Source organism: Heterocephalus glaber, unplaced genomic scaffold (assembly GCF_053883595.1).
Source record: "Heterocephalus glaber isolate CG9 unplaced genomic scaffold, H.glaber_assembly_v1.0 deba00001760, whole genome shotgun sequence".
NCBI classification, from domain to species: Eukaryota; Metazoa; Chordata; class Mammalia; order Rodentia; family Bathyergidae; genus Heterocephalus; species Heterocephalus glaber.
Genome location: NW_028258457.1, coordinates 7,642,280 through 7,665,777, shown reverse-complemented (window position 1 = coordinate 7,665,777; position 23,498 = coordinate 7,642,280). Strand labels below are relative to the sequence as shown.

The following is a 23,498-nucleotide window of genomic DNA, read 5'->3' as shown; positions in this document are numbered from 1 at the left end:
CCCACAGGTCCAGTGCCAGCTGTAGGGACCGTGGGCGGTGAGAAAGGGGTGGGTGATAGGCTCAGCTTTGTCAACTGGTGGAATCAATCAGCTGTGCCGAGGTCACTTTTTATTATTCGTAAAGAAGAGTCGCCGCCTTATGCAAGCCAGGAGGACATCTGAGCCTCCCCTTTCTGGTTTGGATGTCTCTTGCAGTGGACAAATGGCCTCACTTTATGTAGAAACTGAATTAGGAATTGCCTGTGCACGCTTGTGCACCGGCATTCAGAAGAAGCTGCGGGCAGACACCAACACCCAACTCTTGGTTTACAGCAAGTTCTGTTGCAACGCCAACGCCCACAGCAGCTACAGATTCCTGGTGCCCGCTATTTTAGGGAGGGCTCAGGAAGCATCTTTCCGCTCCGCTGTCACTCAGGCGAAAATGGGGGGCGTGTCCGGGTGAACTATCCAATCAGAGACCCCGTCAGAAAGGGGTGTGTGTGTGTGTGTGTGTGTGTGTGTGTGTGTGTGTGTGTGTGTGTGTGTGTGTGGCGGGGCGGGGACTGTTCGGCACCGCCGATCCCCGTAGAGGAAGCTACGCTCCGGCCGCTCTTCCCCTCTTGTCTCTCTGCCACTGGAGGACCTCAGGGGGGCCCGGGACTGCGAGGCCGCGAGAGGCGCCCGGAGGAAGCCCGGAGATGGTGAGTGCCGGGGAGGTGAGGGGCGCAGGGTGTGGTAGGAGCAGGCCGGAGGTGAATCTGGTGGGACCTGGGCCCCCCGAGTCAGCTCATGAGTCTGGGCCGCCGCTCGGTCCTCGGTCCTCTCTGGCCGTGGGCGGGTCTGGGCCGGCACCTGGGACCCCGGGAGTCACCGGGACCCCGACTCGGACGTGGGATTCGTGCATGGCTGGAGCTGTGGTCTGTGGAGTCCCCACGCCTTCCTTTCTCTGTAGGGGTCGCCCCTTTCCCCCCAGAGTTTACAGACGTATGGAGGCGGGGTCTCAGATTCAGGGCCCTGCATCCGAGCTCGCCCCTTCCGGGGCTCGCAGTAATCCCTAGATTTCTAGATCCCTTCCCACATCCCCAAATTCAGCTTCCTCCTCTTTTGGACAAGCATCATTTATCAGCTGTTTCTCCAGGATGGTGCATTCCAGCCGGATGCCGTATTTTCATTAACATTCTGCACAGATGGATTTAATGAAAGAATTAGATCACTTGTGGATGTTTTTATGAGAGGAAGGCACAGAACAAGCATCCAGAGGTTCGTCGTATAAAGTCCTTGTGCCTCTCCGTCCATTGCCTTTTCCGAGCAACTGCATCCTGGAAATTCCTCTGGATCGAAGTTGTGCTTTGCAAACTTTCCTGGGTGATCCACCCTCTAGCACAGCACGAGGTTAGCACTAACCCTCCCCGGTTTCCTACCTTGGTGTTTAACGTCGTCTTTGCAGGCAAAACCTAAACCTCATCCACCTTTCTCCTCCAGGAGCACAGGTACTGTGTGACATTTCATGAATGACATCGTCCTCAAAGGACATTCAGCCAAGATATACAAATACTAGGGGGAAAAAAGCTTACACAAGTGCATGTGTGAGAGACTCTCACGCTTTGGTTAAAGAATACAATTCATCCTGCTGCCCCTCTCAAGCACCCACAAGAAAATCTTCTTGGTTCTTATTTTATTCTCTTAACATAGAATCTTCATAAAGCAGGAGTTTTTCATTTTAGTTAAACTTTTTTTTTTTTCTTTATGGATCTTAACTTGTATCTAAAAGCTTTCAGTAAGTAAATCCAAGATCACATGAATGTTTTTTCCCGTTATTTTTAGGTGTTCTATAGTTTTGCATTTTGCATTTTGATAGATCTATGATCCTTTTTAAAATTTTTGTAGAAGGTGTAAGTGAAATCTGTCTAGATTCGTGTTTATTGCTTTTTTCTTTTCTTTTTTTGCTGTCCAGTTTTTCCAGAACTGATTGTTGAAATGACTGTCTTTTTCCATTGAATGGCCTTTGATCGTTTGTCAGAGATCACTTTTACTGTATGGGTGTGAATCTATAAAAAAAGAAAAGCAACTGAGGTCTGTGTAGTAGACAAAAGTATCCTTTGTATCCTGAAACATTGTGTCCTTCAACCTGACTGTTTTGTTTCCTCGGGTTCCAGGAGTTTGTGTTCTTTGAGATTCTGTATAGCTTGTTATAGACAACGAGGACATTTTCATTTCTTCCTTCCCAATCTGTTTAGCTTATTTGTTCCTTTTCTTCTTGCATTAATTATACTTTCACTGGCCTGTTGAAAAGGAGTGATAGGCAGAGACATCTTTGTCTAATTCCTCATTTTACCAGTAAAACATACAGTTTCTTACTATTGGTTATGATTTTAGCTGTGGGGTTCTCATATATGTTGCTTTTCAAGAAGAATTCTCTATTCTCAGTTTCCTGTCACATGCCTAATGGATTTTGTCAATAGCTTTTCCATTTGCATTTGTGATATCTTTGTCAATTAGCTTTGCTTTATACTTATCAAATATAATGATATTTTCAAAGAAGCAGCTTTTGATTTTATTTAATTTCTCTTTTAAAATATTCCTGTTTTGTACTTTGTTTGGGTTTAATTTGCTTTTTTTGTGTGTTTTGTTTTTTCTTCCTAATATTGATGCTTAGATTATTGATTATAGGACTTCCTTTCTAGTGTATGTGTCCCATGATGTGTATTTCCCTCTGGGCACTTCCTTTGTGGCTTCCCACAAATTTTGATGAGTTGTATTTTAATATTTTTTAGTTTGAAATAACATCTTTTTCTTTTTTTAAAATTAATTTTATTGGTACATTTTAGATACACATAATGATCACATTCATCATAGAGAATTTGTACCTGTATGTAATATATCGTGATTCTTCTTTTTTTCCCACTCCTCTCCCCTTTCAACCCATTCCCTTACTTATTTACAAAAGCTTTGTTTCCATTTTCTCCTTTTATTTATTTTTTTCTCTTCCCCTCCTTCCTTTCCCCTCCCCTGAAGTAACTTTTCATTGCTCTTGGTATTTCTCTTTTGAGCTGTGTGTCATTTGATCTCCAAGTGTTTGGGGATTTTGCAGCTGTTTTCCTGCTATTGAGGGCTAGATGGATGCCATTGTAGTAAGAGAGCATATTTTGTATGATTTGTTTTTTCCATTTTAGGCACCAGAGATCGAACTCAGGACCTTGCACTTGTGCTTTCGAGGCAGTCATGGTACCACTGAGCTAAATCCCTGGCCCTGTTTTTTCTGTTTTTTTGAAAACTGTTTTTGTCTCACAGTACAGTGTATGATGTTGAATGTTTCCTGTGAATTTAAGAAGGGTTGCTACAGTTAAAAGTATTCTATGGGTTTCCATGACACCCATTTCTTTGATGGTGCTCTTCAATTCAACTGTGTCTTTACTGGTTTTCTGCCTGCTGGATCTTTGTATTTTTATTGTTTGTGGTGCTGAGGATTGAGTCGGGGACTTCACATATACTAGGCAAGCAATCTGTAACTCACCCGTGTCTTCAGCTCTCCACCCCCTTCTCCTCTTTCTTTTTTATTTCAATTTTTGTTTTGAGATAGGATCTTGGTATATTGCCCAGGCTGGCCTCAAACTTGCAGTCCTCCTACCTCAGCCTCCTGAGTACTTGGAATTACAGGTGTGCCCCACTACGCCAGGCTTCTCCCTTATTTAAAGGGATATTTTTGTTGGATACAGAATTCTAAATGGATATTTTTTTCCCCTTAGCTACATTAAATATTTTACTGTACTCTTCTCATTTGCATGATTTCTGGGTTTGTTTGTTTGTTTGTTTTGGTACCAGGGATTGAACACGGGACCTTGCACTTGTGAGGCAAGCAGCAGAACCACTGAGCTAAATCCCCGCCCCCTGGTTTCTGAAAATAAGTACAAATTAAACCCATCCTTGTTCTTTATACTCAGGTGTCCCTACCACCCCTGTACTGGGAATCGAACTCAGGACTTTGCACTTGCCAGGCAGGCGCGGTGCCGCTGAGCTACATCCGTAGCCCACTAAGGTGTTTTTTAACTGCTGGCTTCTTTCACTGTTTTTTGTCTCTTTGATTTTTTTCCCCCTACATTTTGAACATGTTACATCTATAATATGTCCTTTTTTTTCTTTTTTTTAAAGTCAAAGTCTCCTATGTTGCTCAGGCTGGCCTTGGACTCATGGTGATCCCCCTGCCTCAGCCTCCTGAGTGCTGAAATACAGATGTGTACTACTGCCTATGGCTATATGTGTGTTTTTTTTTTGTACCAGCGATTGAACTCGGGTCCTTGCGCTTGTGCAGCAGGTGGCGAAACCACTGAGCTAAATCCCTGGCCCCTATATGTGTGTTTTTTGATATTTATCCCACTAAATATTTTCTTGAGCTTTCTGGATCTGTTTGGTGTTATTAATTGGAGGAAAATTTCAGGCATTGTTTCAGTTATTCTGTTCCTTTTCTTTGGTGTATGTATGTTATACTTTGTGTAATATTTAGAATGTAAAAAGGAATTCTTTATTTCTGTTAACGTCTTTTTTCCCTTAACATTCTCTTGTGATTTTTCTTAATGGTTCTATATTCTGCTTATACTACCTGTCTCTTCTTGCAAAATGCCACTGTCTCCATTAGAGCCCTTAGCACAGTGGTGGTGAACCTATGGCACATTAGCCACAGCAGGCTCTTTGTATCATTGAAAGCTCTAAAAGGTTTGCCATTGCTGCCTTAGCATATATATCATGGTGTCACTTTGTCCTCATTTTCCTTTTTTGTTTTGGTACTGGGGATCGGACTCAGGACCTTGTGCTTGTGAGGCAGATGCAGTGCCTCTGAGCTAAATCCCTGGCCCTTGTCCTCATTTTCTTCTTTTCCTTCTCCTCTTCAATGGGGATTGAAACCAAGGGATCAAACCCAGGGCCTTGCATTTGAGGCTTAGCCAGGCATGGTGGCACCTACCTCTAATCCCAGCTACTCAGAGGCTGAAGCAGGAGGATTGCAAATTTGAGGTCAGCCTGGGCAACTTAGCAAGACCCTGTACCAAAATAAAGAAAATAAACCAGGATGGTGACACATACCTGTAATTCTAGTGCTTGGGAGGCTGAGGCAGGAGGATTACTGTGAGTTCCAGTCTGGACTGCATAGTAAGATACGGTCTCCAAAAATAATTTGTTGACCTTGCAGTTCTGGAGGTCCATGAGCATCTGCCCAACTTCTGGTAAGAGCCACTGCTGCCCCATTCGTGTGGAAAGCAGAAAGGAAGCTGATGTGTGCACAGTGGAGCATTGTGGATCAGGCCAGGTTTGCCTCTTACCAAACTGCCCTGGTAATGACCCATGTTCCCGGGAACTGTGTTACTCCCTCAAGTCTGGCCCCAGACTCCTCCTTAAGGCACCACCACCTCTCAACACCACCCCACTGGACCTGAACCTCAGCATGTGTTTTGATGGGGACAGACCGTACTCAGGTCATAACAGTTATGGTTGATTTAAATGCTGGTCTAACAATTCCACCATCTCTGCTGTCTCTGCGTCTGTATTTTAGTTTTTGTTTTTTTGAGACAAGGTCTTACATGTAGCTCAGGCTAGCCTCAAACTCATGGTGATCTTCCTGCCTCAGCCTCCTGAGTGCTGGGATTACAGGGGTGCACCACCACACCTGATGTGTCTGCATCTGGTTGTTTGGCTTTCCCTGTCTCCGAAAACTATGTTTTTAAAAATCTTCTAGTTTGCATTAGAGTTTTTTAATTGAAAGCTGAATGTGAGGAAGAAGAAACAGGGAAATGAGACTTTCATGTCAGGTTTAAGTTTTATCCTGCAAGGATTCCAGCTGTTTTTGCTGTTTACTTTGGCTGTGGGTGTTAGTGGCTTATCTATCCCTTGTGTTTTAGCTTTTCTCTCCCCTGGCATCTTTAAGATTCTCTATAGACTTCTCTTTTCTTCAGTACTGGGCATAGCTCCCAGGGCCTTTGCATTAAATTTTCATCTTGACCTTTTAAAAATTGTTTAAAATTTGAGACAGTGTCTCTAAGTTGCCCTGGTTGGGCTCCAACTTGCCATCCTCTGCCTCAGCCTCCCAAAATGCTGGGATTACAGGCATGCACCATCATGCCTGGTTTACTTATTAAATAAGATCTGAAATGTGCAGTTCTTTTCAGTATCTTTCATTGAAAAGTGTATGGAATTCTTATCACTGGTAAGGTGTGGGTGGAATGGAAGCTTTGTGTAGTTTTATGATTTGGTCTCAGTCTTTTAGTGAGCCTTGTGCCCCTGGGCTGTGAGCTTCTATAGTATAATATAAGGTATTTAGAGCTGGCAGTGTTGGCTCATGCCTGTAATCTCTGGTAGTTTCACTCTGGGAGGCTGAGCAGAATTGCAAGTTCAAACCCAGCCTGGACAATTTGACAACTTAGTGACACCCTGTCTCAAAATAAAAAAGAAAAAGTGCTGGGGATGTAGCTTAGTACAGGCATGGTGATATACATCTGTAATCCCAGTACTCTGGGAGGCTGAGTTAAGAGAATTGCAAGTTCAAGCCTGACTTGGGCAATTTAGTAACTTGGTGAGAACTCAGTTCAAAATAAAAAATATAAAAAGGACTGGGAATACAGGTCAGTGTGAAATTCTGGTTCAATCCTCAATACTGAAGAAAGAAAGGAGGGAAGGAAGGAAGGAAGGAAGGAAGGAAGAGAAGTTTAGTCCTTGTCCTTGGCTCACGAGTACTGTATATCCTGAGAGAGGGATGAGAGGAGAGACTTCTGTTGTAATGACATTTTTGGTGGACCCCATTAGGTAGCTTTTACCCTCTAACATTTGAGACTTTTGGGGGACATTGAAATCTAAGCCATAACCAAAGTAATGAGACAGCATGGGGACCCCCTTCTTTGTCGCCACCCTGCTTTGGTGCTGGTAGGAGACACCCAATATTTGGTTAAGAGCCCTGAAACTTTCAATCCCAGCCTGGACCTTTCAGAGAGAGAGCCAGGGGCTCACTAAGGGGCAGTGAATCTCTATTATGCCTATGTAATGAAATCTACCATTAAACAAACCCTAATCCAAGCTGGTGTGGTGGCTCAAACCTGTAGGTCCAGCACTCTGGGAGGCTGAGGCAAGATGACCAGATATTTGACCCCAACTTGGGCAACTTATTGAGACCCTATCTGAAATAAAAGAAAGACTAGGATTGGAGCTCAGTGTGAACACCCTGGCTTCAGTCCCCATTACTGCCCACCCCAATCCAGAAGGGGTGTGTTTTCCCCCAGGTCATTTAGGTTTTGGTAAAATCCCAGTTGGCTAAGCTCTGGTGAAGTAGATTCTCTTTTTTTTTCAGTGCATATCAGAAATGCATTTTTATTTGAAAACAACTTAAATTTTTAGACAAATGATTTTAGTATATAAATTTGATTTTGTTTTTATATAGAATGTAAAGATTTCTCTCATGAATCTTCCATGTGAAGGGTATTATAGGCCAGAAGGAAAATACGTTCTGTGCGGATGTGTGTATCTTTCGTGTGTGGCACTGAAAATGAATGATACAGTGCTCTACACATAAATTAATTAGATCAAGTGACATTACACATTACAGGGGAGAGAGAAATAGTCTAGTTAATCAGATTGAAGCAGCAAATATGACACAAAAACTGTGCAAATAAGATTGAGGACGCTGCAGATTATATGGGAAGGTTTGTGAGGCTATAGTGTATACCACATAAAACAGCAACGAAGACCTATTTATATAGAAAGGCTGGAGTGAGAGATTTTCACCAAAGCACATTAACTTGTCAACTGCCAAACAAAACCGAGCATATGAGTGTCAGTGTGGTGAAGGCAGGTTATACCAGTCTCTGCGGCATGCTAAGGGGTAGTTAGAATGTCTTTGCTGGCACACGGGAATCATTTAGGGTCATGTTTTTGTCCCTTGCCAAATTTCAAGCATCTCTTGTCTTACAGGGAGTATAGCATTTATCTGTTATTTCATCCTGTAAAAAACATGTGAAGACAGCATTCATGCTGTGCCAGGGGATGAGCAGCGACCTTGTCTATAAACTGCTCCAGCCCTTGCTCAATAAAATTGTCCTCAAGTATTCCTTTAAAAGCAAATTGACGCAGAAGTGCTTTCAGGGGGGCAGCACTACAACCTTGCTCTGTTTTTCTAATTCACAATATAGCCATTCAAAGTCTCTGCATCTTCTAACAGTAGATTCCTTTAGCTTAAAATAGGAAGGTCTGGGGGGTGGGTGGGGGCTGGAATTTAGCTCAGTGGTGCCGCCGCCTGCCTCACAAATGTAAGGTCTCGAGTTTATTCCCCGGTACCAAAAAAAAAAAGAAAACAGGAAGGTTGTGGTGGAAATGGCCCAGGCTGACCCCCACTGTCTGGGGGCTGCTCACCTCGATCTTGAGGAGGTCGCTGGGCCCATGGGCATCACTCAGGCTCTGCAGCTTGGTGACAGCGTGGTCTGTGCCCTCTCATGTTCTGCCTCGGGGACCCAGGGCTCAAGCCTAAGTAGATTCTTTTGAGGTCAGGTTTTTTGTTGTTGTTGTTGTTTTTGTTGAGATGAGAATATTCTAGGCATTTTTCAAAATGGCTAGTTTTCTAGTCTTTGTTTTTCCCGGTAACCTCAATTGGCTGATTAATCTAAAAGAGTAGTTCATTTTAAGTTTGTTCATTTCTTTCTTTTATGAGTGAAATGATCACTTTCGAATTCCTTACATGGCAGACCAGAAATGAAAACCTCTCTTTCCTTTATTTGATGTTTGACTGCTTACAGCTTTAAGGCTTCATTCGTCTTCATCTTGGGCCTAACATGTGTACAAGATGTCTTGAGCCACATTCCAGACACTGGGACAAAATACCCAACTCACATAACGTAAAGGAGGAGAGGTTATTTTGTCTCAGTCATTGAGGATTCAGGCCATGCTGGAAGGGCGTGGTGGACCGCCTGGGTGGAGGACAGCTGCTCCTCCCATAGCAGCCAGGAAGCAGAGAGAGGGAGGAGCTGGGAACAGGAACAGACCCTTCCAGGTCACACTGCAGTGACCACCTCCAACCAGCCCCACCTCTAACAGTACAATCAGCCATGAACAAATCAGTGCATGAATCTGCTGGTCAGTATAGCGCTCCATGATCCAATCACCAGTACGTGAGACTTAGATTCACTTTCTGCAGTCCTCTCTAGATGTGTAACAGACTTAACCACAGTCCACTCCTAACCTCAGTAAGACCTCACCAGGCTCCTTTCTTGCTCTCAAGCCATTTCATACCTATTTGAGAGGCCCCCCTGGTCTCCCAGCCACCTCGCTTAGGGACACGATAAGCCCTTTCAGACCCTTTGGCATGGGTCATGTGTTACCATCCTGGTCTGGTATTTGTGTGGAGGTCCCTGCCTCCAAAGACATAGAAAGGATGAGATGCTACCTATAATGCAATGCCTTTGACTTTATCGTTCTATGGATAAACCCTGCAGGTCTGTTCATTTCAGTACATGCTACCTTTTCTCTTCTCTTTCCTTCCTCTCTTCCTCCCCCCCCCCCCCTTTCTGTGGTTCTGGGTAACAAACCCAGGTTAGGAAAGTGCTCTACCACTGAGTGATATCCCCAGCCCATGGCCTAAACATTTCTAAAAGTCTGTGTAATAATGAGTTTATGTAGCCAGTTCTTTCTAAGCGGACATTGACCATTCATTTGTTGTTGCCAAAATTGTAAGTTAAAACCCAGAGTGTCTTTTTATAAGGCAAACAAATTATTTTCTTTTTCTTTTTTTTTTTTTTAGCCTTTTGGAGACAGGGTCTCGCTATGTAGTTCAGGCTGGCCTTGAACTCGAAGTTATCCTCCTGCCTCAGCCTCCTCAGTGCTGGGATGACAGGCATGTGCCACCGTGCCCAGCAATAAAGTGTTTTTTAAAATATGTATGTGTTAGTGGGCTTTGGACAGACCCTAGTCTCTTGATGTTCTCTTCCCTGGCTCATGTCCATCCTGCCCTAAACATGGCCACAGTCCTGATTCTTCGATTACTTTTTTTTTTTTCTTTTGGTACCAGGGATCAAACTCGGGACCTTGCACTTGTGAGGCAGATGTGGTGCCACTGAGCTACATCCCTGGGCCTTCTTTGATTACTTTTTAAACCTTTATTATCTTCTTTTTCACTGTGAAATGTTCTTTTACTTTAGTGTCATCTAAATAATTCTTATTTTAAATAGTTCTTACTTCTAAATAGTTCTTACTTTAGCGTCATCTAAATAATTACTAATGGAATCACAGTGAGAGCCAGGATTGTAGCTCAGTGGCACAGTGTCTGCCTGGCAAGCACAAGTCCCTGAGTTTGATTCCTGGTACCAAAACAAATTAAAAAAAGCATCTGCCTGGAATTACAATGAAAAGGTTTTTGAGTGGTTTCTTTGCCTCACAATGTCTTGCACTTGATAATATTGAGGCTGGGAGCATCATTCCTTCCAGTGATTGCGTTTGGGCTTATTTAGATTGCTTTTTTTTTTTATTTTGTGAAAAATACAGATATTTTATTACCATTTTTGTTATCTGTTCCTAAATAGAAGCACAATAAATTCTCTGGGCATTGGAAAAAATAGTGGGCTACAGAGCATGGTCATTTAAAAATATTTTGGAAATACCAGTGCAGTCCATCAATTGATCCATCTCCCCTCTGCACATAACTGTTTCTTTGCCATCTTCAGCTATACTTGAGAGCATCTAATTGACTAATTGTTATCTTTCTAATTTGTAAGAAATAGGATCTACTTTCCATTTGTTTGGGTAACAGGATATAGCTCAGTGCAAAAGCCCTGAGTTCAATCCCTAGTACCACCACCACCACCAAGAAAAGGCTTTTATTTTCCCCTTTTAAAATCATGTTTATTTTTCATTTTAATTAATTAATTAGGATGGAGTCTTGTTATGTTACCCATGCTAATCTCAGATTCCAGGGCTCAAGCAACCCCCTGCCTCAGCCTCCTGAGTATCTGGGACTACAAGAATGGACCAGCATACCTGTCTTCATGTTTTTATTTTTCACACTAAGGCTTTTATGTTGTAAATAGTGTAGATAATTGTCTCCTACTTTGTGGTTTGTTTTTAACTTCCTTTTTTTTTGGTACCAGGGATTGAACTTGGGACCTTGTGCTTGTGAGGCAGGTGGTGGAACCACTGAGCTAAATCCCCAGCCCCCTTCATTTTTATATATTTGAATGTCCCAGTCTATTTCTTTATGGCTTAGTTTGTTTTTTTTTTTGGTACCGGGCATCGAACTCAGGATCTTGCGCTTGCGAGGCAGGCAGCGGTACCACTCAGCAAAATCCCTGGCCCTGTGGCTTAGTATATGAGAAAATTCTTCCTGTCTTTGTAGCAAAAGAAAATTAGAGGTCTAGGGGTACAGCTCAGTAGCAGAGTGTGTGCTTAGCATGCTTTAGGCCCTCGGTTTCATCCTCAGCACAGCACATAAACTTAGCTTGTGACTCTGAAAGTTTTTTTAGTTGTATTGTTCACATTTAAATCTACATGCTCACAAGTTAAGGAAAGGTTTATTTTGGCTCACAGTTTTAGAAGTTTCAGTCCATAGTCAGCTGGTTCCAATGCAGGGTGGTATGGCAGAAGAGAAAAGAGTCCGTGGCAGGACAGGCAGGAGGCCTTTTCCTTTATATCCCATCCAGGCTACAAGATTATTGGTTGGTGCCACCCATGCCCAGGGTGGGGCATCCCGTTATCCACAATCAGAACTGTGCTAAACCAATCAGTAAACTAATTTAGTTATCACACATCCTTAATCCATATTCACACATCCTAGGTCCAGCTACCTCCAAAAAGCACTATCCATGAGCTCATGAGGCTCTGGGGGGCCATCTAGATATAAGCCATTAACACCGTGGAGGACTTTTAAAAAATTCTCTTGCTCTATTTGTCTTTCTGTTGGTGTCATCCTGCTTAGAATATTATAGTTTGAAAATCCTTGGTGTATGTTAGATAAGCTGTCACTTTGTCCTCCAGAAGACTTTACCCATTGTTCCTATGAGGTATAGAGAAGTAGCTCTTCATTACTTTTTTTTTTTAAGCAGAATTTTGCATATATTTACTACCTAAGAATTTTCACATAAACAAAATACAAATGGCAAATGTGCAGGATGTTGAATTAATCAGACATTTTCTTGGTGGAGGCCTCGCTAACCTCAGTAACTGTGCAGCATGGAGTTGTACATTTTACTGTTTCTTTTTGGTGTTTTGAGACAGGGTTTCGCCATGGAGTTCAGGCTGGCCTCAAACTTGCAGCAATCCTCCTGCCTCAGCCTCTCAAGTGCTGGGGTTACAGATGTACACCACCACACCCAGCTTGGAGTTGTACATTTTAAAAATGTACAACTGGTCCAGTTGTGTTTGCTCTGATTTCACTTCCTCTCCACTTACAGCACTGGCAGGAGTATTACCGCATGGGGTGTGGAGAATGTCTGTTCACTTCCTCCCGCTCCTCTCCAGCATGAACCTCTTCAACTGCCTGTGCGCCATGTGTGTCCATGGACATGTTGTTTTCTGGGGCCTGACTGCTGCTCAGCAGCTTTGCCTGCCTTCTTCCCAGGGCCAGCCGTTTGTTCCTCTCAATTCTCTGCTGCTGCTCCTCCATGAGGGTGCTCCTAGGCTCAGGATCAAGTTTCTCACCCTCCGCTGAGTTTGTCGGGAAGGGGTCAAATTCAGTAGCTGTTACCTCAAGGCCATTATTTTCCCCTACTTCATCACTATTGCTAGCAAAATCTTCGTGTAAAATAGGGAGATCAAGTCAAATTCATTTTAAACAAGTCTGAACTTCCTTTTTATTTCCCAAGTACTCAACTCTGTCTATAAAAATCCTCAAATTGCAGTTTGGGGAATAGTCTATGTGCCCAGTGCTCCATGTGTCTGATGAGCATCTTCAACTCCTCTGCCTCATGACCTTTACCTTTGAATTTTGTCTTGTCAAACACATGCCTTAAGGCTGGAAGGCCCCTCTCTGAAATTAATCTCTGAGCGTCCAGCCTGGGGATGTTCCTTTTAACTGTTCTCTTTGGAGGGACAGGAACAGGTTCTCTGCTCCCTGACTCTTCATCTGGTTCAGATGAAGGTTCTCTCTGCGGAAAAGCTGGAGGTGGAAACGGAGGGAAAGTTTCATCTTCTATATGTTCATAATCTGGTAGGTCAATCAAGCCATCCACTTGTGGTTCTAGCATCTTTTTCTCTTGCACGGACCGCAATGGCTACACATCAACCTCTTCATTACTTCTAAAAACTGTTTTGGAGATTTATGGAATTTTTATGAGATATTATATGTGAAAGTGACATCTTGTGGTAATGAGTTTATTTGAAGAATGGTAGTCTTATGGTTTAGATCTAGAATATCCTCCCAAAGGCTCATGTGTTCAGAGATTAATTTTTTGAAAGACAATTGGATCATGGGGTGCTGTACTCATCACTGGATTAATCTACTGCCTGAGTCTATATTCTATTTTGTTTTATTTTTTATCCCATTTTCCCCCTCAAGCCCCTCCCCTCCCTATGTACAAAAGCCTTGTTTCCATTTTTTCCTTCTATTTTCACTTTTTTCTTGTCTCTTCCTTTCTCCCTTCGTCCTTCCTGTTCCCCTTCCCATTTGGACACCTTCTTCCCATTTACCAACATCCATTACACCTTTCAGTCCTTATTTCCACTTTCAGTTTCTCACACCAGAGAAACAATGTGGTATTAAACATGTATGTTCAATTTATTTCCCTTGAGTATGATCTCAAGGTCCATCCATTGAGCTGGAAATGTCTGAAGCTCACCCTTCATCATGGCAGAGTAAGTAGTACTGGGTCTAGAATTGAATGTGCTATTAGGAGATAGTGTCTGGTTGGAAGAAGTGAGTCACTGAGGGTCTGACCTAGAAGGGGTTACCTTCCATCTTGGCTCCTTCCTGCTTTCTGCTTCCTGTCTGCCATGGGATGAGTAGCTGGTCTTTGCCTCGGCCCTTCCACTGTGCTGTTTCTGTCTTGGAGCTGAATGTGGACTGAAAATTTGAGCCAAAAGAAACCTCTCCTTTAAGTTGTGGGTATCAGGTATTGTGTTCTAGCAACAAGAAAGTGAACTAAGATAGGTTGCACCTTTCTACTTATTTCATTCTACTCTGATATTAATATATCTATCTATCTATATATGTTTATATATATTTATTTTTTGCAGTGCTAGGGATTGAACCTTGGGTCTTAAGTATGCTAGCCAACACCTTACCTCTAGGCTATATCCCTAGACCCCAGTAATTTTATTTCATTAGGATTGTTTTAAATATCTTTTCTTAGTCATATTTAATAGTTGTTTATGGTCTGGAAGGAAGCAGGTGCAAGCTTCCAGATGTCTTTTCCTAATGTGATCACATAAAATGGGCTCAATTCCCCAAGCAATAACTTGTGAAAACATATGCATCTCATCTACCAGGGAAGCTCATTAGACACTCAGTTCTCTGAGTGCTTCCTGGAGACTGACCAAACAGCACTCTCTGCCTAGCAGGTAAAAAGGCCCAGTTTCTCAGAAGGAAAATAGGAGGATTTCTGTATATACATATTGATTGTAAAAAACAAAACAAAACAAAAGAGTTTAGAGACACTGAGCCACTCTTATAACTTTTTGATTGTAGTATCGAGGATCAGTCTCATGGCCTTGTGCATGATAGGTAAATTCTCTACCACTGAGCCACACATCCAGCCCTCATATCTTTTGTAGGTTTTGTTCTGATGTTACTTTTTTTGGTGGTGGTACTAGGTATTGAACCCAGGACCTTCTCACTGAACTACATACCTAGCTCTTTAAAAAAATTACTTTTGAGACAGGGTCTCACTGTGTTATCCAGGCTGGGCTCAAGCTTACAATCCTCCTGCCTCAGCTTCCCAGAATGCTTAGATTATAGGGATGTACCACCCCACTCTGTTGTTCCTTTTTTCTCCTTTGCCATACTTATCATTTGAGGTCCCACTGAAAATAATCACTTGCAGATAGCAGTGACAGATGAACTTTGCAATCAGGTATTAATAAAGATAAACACTCTCAGGCCTGCTAATGTTAATTCTCGTCTGTGCAGTAGGTAGTGAGACTTTCTTTGAGCAAATTAGTGTACCACATATCAGTGGTACAAAGAGAAATTAGGGCTGAATCAAGCAGCTCATTTTACTCCCTAGTTCCACCAACAAGAGAGATGTGGATATTTTGCTGTTATTTTACCAAATAGATAAATTTTGATATCAGAAGTGGTCCCTGGGATCTCTGCCTTCTGTGTATCAGCAAGTTAATGATCTGTTTCAGAGCTCAGTATTTAGGGGAATTATGCAGCTTAGGGACTTCCATTCTCCCTTGGGCTCTAATGTTTACCTTGCGGGAGCTGGAAACCAGAGACGTGGGAGATCAGCCTGTAGAGTACCTGCTGGGCAGTCACTTCCTCCTGAATTTAGGGAAAGGGGATTTCATTTCTTTTCGAGGACAGCACTGCTGAACTTCTTAGGTATTTTGTAGTCATGGGTAAATTCACTATTTTAGTTAGCTTTCTGTCACTAGGACAAAATACCTGATATACCTGAGATATCAACTTAATGGAGGAAAAGATCATTTTGGCTCAGTTTCAGCCCATGGTTGCTTGGCCTTGTTGCTTTGGTCCTACAGTGACACTGTACATCATGGTGGGAATGCATGGCAGAGGAGGTCTGCTCACTTCTTTGTGGCTGGAAAGCAAGGAGAGAAACAGGAAGCTTTGAGGTCCCAATATCCCTTTCAATGACCCCAAAGACCTAACTTCCTTCTACTGGACACCACCTTCTATAGGTTCTGTTACCTCCAAGTAGTGCCATACACTGGGCACCAACCCTTCAATATATGGACCTTTGGGAGACATTTATGGTCCAGACTATCTCATTCACCATCAAACAGTTGTAGACTTTAGTGAACCTCCTTGAAAACTGTAACTCACGACCCATTCCGGAGTCAGTGTTGTTTGGGGTACACCATTAAGTAGTATGTGTGCTACATATTGGAAGGAAGTAGACCTGAATCTTGTGTGAGTACAGAGATCCTGTGGAGCTCTTGTGCCTTCTTCCTTGTGCTTGTCTTCTACCCTCTCTGTAGCTCCCTAACTTCAGGTGGGACAGACAAAAAGGGCAACTGAGTCTGTGATACATATTACATACATAAATTAAAATGAATACTTCTTTAAAAGAATATTTTGATTGGGCCAGAGATTTAGCTCAGTGGTGCTGTTGCCTGCCTCGCAAGTGTAAGGTCCCGAGTTTGATCCCTGGTACCAAAAAAAAAAAATTGACTCAGTTGACCCTGACTACTTCTAATGATCTGCAATACTTTGGCAGAACATGGCCTGCTGGAAGTTGGACATCCACAGGCTCACACATGTAATTAGAGGAAATGTGTACAGTTCTTTAGTATATATTTATAGATTAAAACCATACAGACTTGCTTCTGTTTCATGGAATGCTTAGTGATATGATATATGGTGAGACAAGAGCTGAAAGTTTTTCTCACAAGGAATTGCTCATCCCCAAGTAGCTTCAGTTGTATAGAATTCTCCAAGATGCTGTGCACCTGTCATTGGAGAACAATAAAACTTGAAGTGATCATAATTAAAATATAGAAATAATTTCCTTCTGTTCAGGTATTATATCTGTGAGCAAATGAGTATGGACAGAGAAACAGATTTCTGATGACCAAGTTACAGCATAAATATTTGGAGACTACAGAATCATATGTGAATTTCTTAATGGATTGAGTGTATATCCCAAGTGCTGTCAGTTTTGCTCATCTTATTTTACATGTGTATATGTGCAATGTTTTAGGACTCCGTGGCCTTTGAGGATGTGGCTGTGAACTTCACCAAAGAGGAGTGGGCTTTGCTGGATCTTTCCCAGAAGGCACTCTACAGAGATGTGATGCAGGAAACCTTCATTAACTTGGCTTCTATAGGTAAGAAGCAAAACCATTTCCATACTCAGTCAATTAGAGAACAAATATGTTTTGGTCATTATCAAGGTTCTAAGATGTATAGCATGGAAAAGGCATACTTGTCAGGCTATCAGCTCATCATACACCTAGACTTTAATAATCTTTGCATAATTTCATATTATTCTAAAATGGCTTTTCTGGATTTGCATTTTAGGGGAAAATTGGAATGACCACAACAGTGAAGATAAGCAGAAAAACCAGGGGAGAAATCTAAGGTGACTTTTATGTACAAAAAAAGTAGTGTCCTATGAGAAAATCTTAATGTGTCATGTCATGAAATTTTAAAAAGCAAGTAAACAGAACAAATCCAATTTCATATTTATATATTTCTAGAAAAAATTTCACCATGATTTTTTTTCAATGACATGGGTATTCAGAATTTGAAAAATAATTCACTTAGAGTATTAAGCTGCATATTATGACTATCACTGTTTTGATAATAGCTGTGGTCAAATTCTCCTGCAGAGCATTCATTGCATACTTGCTCCATTAAAGTAGTAAAAGTATAATTCTGTTACCTATTAATAATTGTGAAATATTTAATAATCATTAATAATTATAAAATCATCAATAAAAAAGCCACTGATAATGCATTTCTCATATTTTACAGAGGTCATATGGTAGAGAGACTTTGTGAAAAGAAAGAAGGTCAATTTAGGGAAACCATCAGCCAGGTTCCAGATCTTAAACGGAACAAGAAAGCTCTTCCTGGAGTAAAACCCTATGAGTGTAGTGTGTGTGGAAAAGTCTATATGTGTCACTCATCTCTTAATAGGCATATGAAGTCTCATAATGAATGCAAACCTTATGAGTGCCACAAATATGGAGAGAAGTTGTATGAATGTAAGGAATGTGGGAAAACATTCAGCTTTCGAAGTTCATTTCGAATACATGAAAGGACTCACACTGGAGAGAAGCCCTATAAATGTAAGGAATGTGGGAAAGCTTTCAGTTGGCCCAGTTCTTTCCAGATCCATGAAAGAACTCACACTGGAGAGAAACCATATGAATGTAAGGAGTGTGGCAAAGCCTTCATTTATCACACAACCTTTCGAGGACACATGAGAATGCACACAGGAGAGAAACCATATAAATGTAAAGAATGTGGGAAAACCTTCAGTCATCCGAGTTCATTTCGAAACCATGAAAGAACTCACTCTGGAGAGAAACCCTATGAATGTAAACAATGTGGAAAAGCCTTTAGATATTACCAAACTTTTCAAATACATGAAAGGACTCACACCGGAGAAAAACCCTATCAGTGTAAGCAGTGTGGTAAAGCTCTCAGTTGTCCCACATCTTTTCGAAGTCATGAAAGAATTCATACTGGTGAAAAACCTTATAAATGTAGAAAATGTGGCAAAGCCTTCAGTTTTCCCAGTTCTTTTCGAAAGCACGAAAGAATTCATACTGGGGAGAAACCTTACGATTGCAAGGAATGTGGGAAAGCATTCATTTCTCTTCCAAGCTACAGAAGACACATGATTATGCATACTGGAAATGGGCCTTATAAGTGTAAAGAATGTGGCAAAGCCTTTGATTGTCCCAGTTCGTTTCAGATTCATGAGAGAACTCACACTGGAGAGAAGCCCTATGAATGTAAGCAATGTGGGAAAGCTTTCAGTTGTTCCAGCTCTTTTCGAATGCATGAAAGGACTCACACTGGTGAGAAACCTCATGAATGTAAACAATGTGGTAAGGCCTTCAGTTGTTCCAGTTCTGTTAGAATCCATGAAAGGACTCACACTGGAGAGAAGCCTTATGAGTGTAAACAGTGTGGGAAAGCCTTCAGTTGTTCCAGCTCTTTTCGAATGCATGAAAGAATTCACACTGGAGAGAAACCCTATGAATGTAAACAGTGTGGGAAAGCCTTCAGTTTTTCCAGTTCATTTCGAATGCATGAAAGAACGCACACTGGAGAGAAACCTTATGAATGTAAACAGTGTGGGAAAGCCTTCAGTTGTTCCAGTTCTTTTCGAATGCATGAAAGGACCCACACTGGAGAGAAGCCCTATGAATGTAAGCAGTGTGGGAAAGCCTTCAGTTGTTCCAGTTCCATTCGGATACATGAAAGGACTCACACTGGAGAGAAGCCCTATGAATGTAAGCAGTGTGGGAAGGCCTTCAGCTGCTCCAGTTCTGTTCGAATGCATGAGAGAACTCACACTGGAGTGAAACCCTATGAATGTCAGCAATGTCATAAAGCCTTTAGTTGCTCCCGTTCATTTCGGATCCATGAAAGAACTCACACTGGAGAAAAACCCTATGAATGTCAACAATGTGGTAAAGCATTCAAGTGTTCACGTTCCTTTCGAATACATGGAAGAACTCATAATGGACAGTAGTCCTTTGAATATAAATTACATGGTAACGCTTTCAGTTGTCCCATTACCCCTTGAAGGTATGAAAGGACTCTTGCTGTAGAGAAACCCTGTGAAAATGAAATGTGGGAGGGACTGCAAGTGTAGCTCAGTGGTAGAGACCTTGCCCAGTGTGCTTAGGGTCCTGAGTTCTATTTCCTAATACTACAACAACACAAAAAATAAAATACACAGGAAACTTTCAGTTCTCCAGGTGTGAATACCAGAAAGAACTCAGAATGGAGAAAAGCCTTGTGACCATAAGCATCATGGGAAAGTCTTCATTGATCATACATGTTTTTGAGGATCCATTGAGAATGCACATGGAGAAAAATCCTACAATGTAAAGAATGTATAAAAGCCTCTAGTTATTCCTGTTTATTTGGAAAACATAAACAGGCTCACACTGGAGAGCATCTTATTCAGTGTAAGCAGTGTGGGAAAGTCTTCAGTGGTCCACATCTTTGCCAAACAAGGGAGAAAGCACATGGATGGAAACTATATAAAAGCAAAAAAATAATAGAAAAATTTCCACTTTATCATATAGTCAAGTGGTATCCTCTGTCATGTGAAACTTCAGACTCACATGAAGACGCCCACTAGGAAGAGAGACTATAAATGTTGATAATATGGGAAATTCACATCATGAAAGAAATGTTATAAAACTTACATATTTTATCAGTTGCTCATTCTTAAAGTGTATCCCTGGGCTATAGATTTCTATTTATTACTTTGGCATATGAACATTGAGGTGAGATAAATCTGTAAGCCCCAGTTAAGCAGTTGTACACATGTTTAATAAGTAGTGTTTTCTATCAGTTAGTACAGTTTTCTCTTTTCCTTTTGAAGTCTGTTGGATTCATGGGTTAACTGAAGTGTATCTCCAACATGAAGTTTTTCATATTTTTATATGGTTTTAAAATTGTTCCTTGAGTAAGGGACTATTGAACAATGACAGTTTGGAAATTGTTGGGATATTCCTACTGGCTTTGTGTGGCAGACAGTAGATATTCCTTATGAATTATATACATTCATTTTTTGGGTGGGGTTGGTTTTTTTGAGATAGGGTCTTGCTATGTGGTTCAGGCTGGCCTTGAACTCACTATGTAGCCCAGGCTGGCCTTGAATTTTTGTGCCAGTCCTCCTACTTCAGCCTCCTGAATGCTGGTGATTACAAATGTATGCCACCATGCTTGAGCTATACATTCATTCTTTCTGATTGCAAGAAGTTTTCTTTTGAGAGGGCAGAGGAGCCCTGTTCTGTTTTCTGTGTTAATAGAGTGGACCCTTAACTTATGAACTCAGTTTATTTCCCACGGCTGGTTGTAACTCAAGTTGGTCAATTGAAAGTTCAGCCTCCTCTACACAGCCTTCAAAGTCTCCTGTATATAGGCAGATCTCAGTGTCCTAAGAGAGACATTGGCCCAGTATTTCTCGATTAATTCCACATAGGAAAGGATATTGTATTGTTCCTTCCAGAACAGGGTTAAATCCATATCTGAGACCATCTGGAAGCACAAGTGGCTGGCATTTGAATCAAGACTTTGTAAGTTAAAACTAAAATGCTGGTTATAATCAAAGTTGTTCATATGTCAGGCTGGTCATAATTCAAGGGTCCACTGTAGTTATTATAAGTTTGGGAGTAGGCAGACTTTATCTTACTGAATCCTGTTGTTTGAATTGTACTTTTCATCTTTTGCTCTTGGTTATTGTCATTCCTCCTTGCTGTGGTTTGTAAAACAGAATGTGCATTAAACAGAGACCCATAGTACAATGTAACCTATAGTTGGACATGGCTTTCCTAGAGTGTGTTAATATGGGTAACAATCATGACCTATGTTTTCTACTGTCCATCCCTTAAGGTTCCATGTTAAAATTCACCAATAGTCTACTTGGGTGAGACACAGAAGACAAAAGCCATGAAGGGAGTTAGGTTTTGTAAACACTATATGTGGAGATATATGGATGCATAGGAGCTTTAGGGACACCTGCTTCCACCTCATTTTTGGATACTTTGCCCTGCCAGTGAAGAGTACAGTCACACACTGCTTAACATTTTGATCAGTAGCAGCCTACATACACAACAGTGGTCCCATGAGATTATAATGTACCTGAAATACTATCTAGTGATGTCATAGCCATTGTCATGTCATATAGTGCAGCATATTATGTGTTTGGGATGCTGCTGCTAGAAACAAAAGTGTGCTGCCACTTGTATAAGATAGAGCACATACAATTAAGTATGGTACTTAGTACTTGATAATAATAAATGACCATGTTATGTACTTACTGTACTATTATTTTATATCATTAGTTTAGAATGCACTCCTTCAACTGGTATATAAAAAGTTGAACAGCCTTAGGCAGGTTTCTCCTTCTTTCCAGAAGAAAGCATTGTTATCTTTGGAGGTGATAGCTCCATCTCCATTATTGCCCCTGAAGAACAAGGGGACAAGATAGAGCCATGAAAGGCTATGATATTCATGATCCTGATCCTGTGTTGGCCTAGGCTAATGTGTTTGTGTCCTAGTTGTTTTTTTGTTTTTTGTTTGTACCAGGGATTGAACTTGGGTCCATGCGCTTGTGCAGCAGGCGGCAAAACCACTGAGCTAAATCCCTGGCCCCTGTGTCCTAGTTTTTAACAAAAAGGATTAAAAAAACTAAAAGGGAAAGATACTAAAAAAATAGAAAGAGCTTATAGAGTAAGGGCATATTTTTGTACAGCTGTACAATATATATATTTTTTCATGGCAGATAAGTTATGTGCTAATGTTATAAGAAGGCTTGAGGGAGGCACATCTCACAAAACTCTGAAAACCCAGTCATTGTGTTTGTAAACCACAAACGGTGTTTTATTTGTACTTTAAGTTAAATGTTTCTACACAAGAGTCAAAAAGTTTAAAGAAAACTTTTAGTGGGTTGGCAGTGTAGCTCAGTGGTAGAGTGCTTGCCTAGCATGCATGAGGCCCTGGGTTTCATCCCCAGTCCTGCAAAATTAAGTTTATAAAGTAAAAATGGCACAGAAACCTAAGATTATTTGAAGAAAAAAATTTTTCTTATAAATGTAATGCAGCCTGTGTGTACTGTATTTAGAAAGTGTATTGTAGTGTAAAGAAATGTCCTAGGCCTTCATGTTCAGTTAATACTCACTGACTCACTCAGAGCAACCTCCAGTCCTGCAAATTCCATTCTTGGGAAGTACCCTGTACAGGTCCCTCATTTTTATCTTTTATACTATATTTTTATTGTACCTTTTCTATGTTTAGATGTGTTTAATACACATACCACTGTATTATAATTGCCTACAACATTCAGATCAGTAACATGCTGTACATGTTTATACCTTAGGAGCAGTAGGCTATACCGTATAGCTGAGGTGTAGAGTAGGCTATTCCCTTTCCATTTGTATAAGAGCCTTCTATAAGGTCTGGCACAAAGATGGAACTGCCTAACAGTGCATTTTGCAAAACATACCTCTTCCTCAAATGCACACGGCTGCATTTTCAAAGCTACCACTAATTGCCATGTGTCCAGAGATATAATGATCCATAGATAACTCCACAAATTCTACTCATATCTTTTGCGGTTTGGATTTTCCCACAAACCTTAATGTGTCCACCAGACAGTGAATTTGGACACTCAAGGTTGAGAATATTCCCTGGTGTACTGATCCACCACATCTCTAGACTGGATTAATCTAAGGTCTTATGTAGTAAATTCTGTTTTGTTAATGCTGTCAGGGATTATATGTTTCTGATTCCTCCATGACAACTATAGTGGTGCAGTAAGAAAAGACTACATGGGAGTTTGTTTCTCTACTGAATTGTGCAGTGAAGGCACTACCTGGTCCACAGTGTAAGAATGAGCACCTGCCTTGTACCAAGCAGGTTGTCAGTGTTTCCTGTCACTGTTGAATGTGCTGTCAGTATTCTTTCAATTTTTTTTCATTGTATGTAATTTTAAACAATGTGCATGTCTTCGTCAAATCAACAGCTTCTGCAGATGTTTCCTAGAAATATTTAACTTTTCAGATAATTTGTGTAACTATCAATCATTGTCTTGTTCATTTCCCACAAGGATATATTAAAAGAATCCATCAAAATTATAGATTTTCAGATGGTTTATAATTTTGTCAAGTTAACATCATATATTCTGAGT

At 41.2% G+C, this 23,498-nt stretch overlaps 1 protein-coding gene, 1 non-coding gene and 1 pseudogene across 3 annotated transcripts; 1 reads left to right on the top strand and 2 right to left on the bottom strand.

Moving 5' to 3' along the window:
- The first annotated feature begins 520 nt into the window (after positions 1-520).
- On the top strand, positions 521-23,445 carry LOC101719474 (uncharacterized). 2 transcript variants are annotated; one of them, XM_087201311.1, is made up of 5 exons: positions 521-680; positions 1,118-1,371; positions 16,815-16,941; positions 17,135-17,195; positions 17,591-19,930. In XM_087201311.1, the coding sequence occupies exons 3-5, from the start codon at positions 16,908-16,910 to the stop codon at positions 19,323-19,325; spliced, it is 1,830 nt and encodes a 609-aa protein (XP_087057437.1). In that variant the 5' UTR covers positions 521-680; positions 1,118-1,371; positions 16,815-16,907; the 3' UTR covers positions 19,326-19,930. The 2 variants fall into 2 exon arrangements, with proteins under 2 accessions (XP_087057437.1, XP_087057438.1); XM_087201312.1 differs by lacking the exon at positions 1,118-1,371 and having other exon boundaries at positions 524-680; positions 17,591-23,445.
- LOC106007824 (TIMELESS-interacting protein pseudogene) lies at positions 12,401-13,515 on the bottom strand (annotated as a pseudogene).
- On the bottom strand, positions 22,089-22,189 carry LOC147821208 (small nucleolar RNA U13). Its single transcript, XR_015447572.1, has one exon. It is a non-coding gene; the product is annotated as a small nucleolar RNA U13 (small nucleolar RNA).
- Positions 23,446-23,498: the final 53 nt, after the last annotated feature.

What these genes read in the sequence shown, in the direction of transcription:
- LOC101719474 (XM_087201312.1), top strand. An exon ending in CATTAACTTGGCTTCTATAG is followed by an intron (nt 16,942 to 17,134) that starts GTAAGAAGCAAA and finishes TTTGCATTTTAG; the next exon opens with GGGAAAATTGGAATGACCAC. An exon ending in AACCAGGGGAGAAATCTAAG is followed by an intron (nt 17,196 to 17,590) that starts GTGACTTTTATG and finishes CATATTTTACAG; the next exon opens with AGGTCATATGGTAGAGAGAC.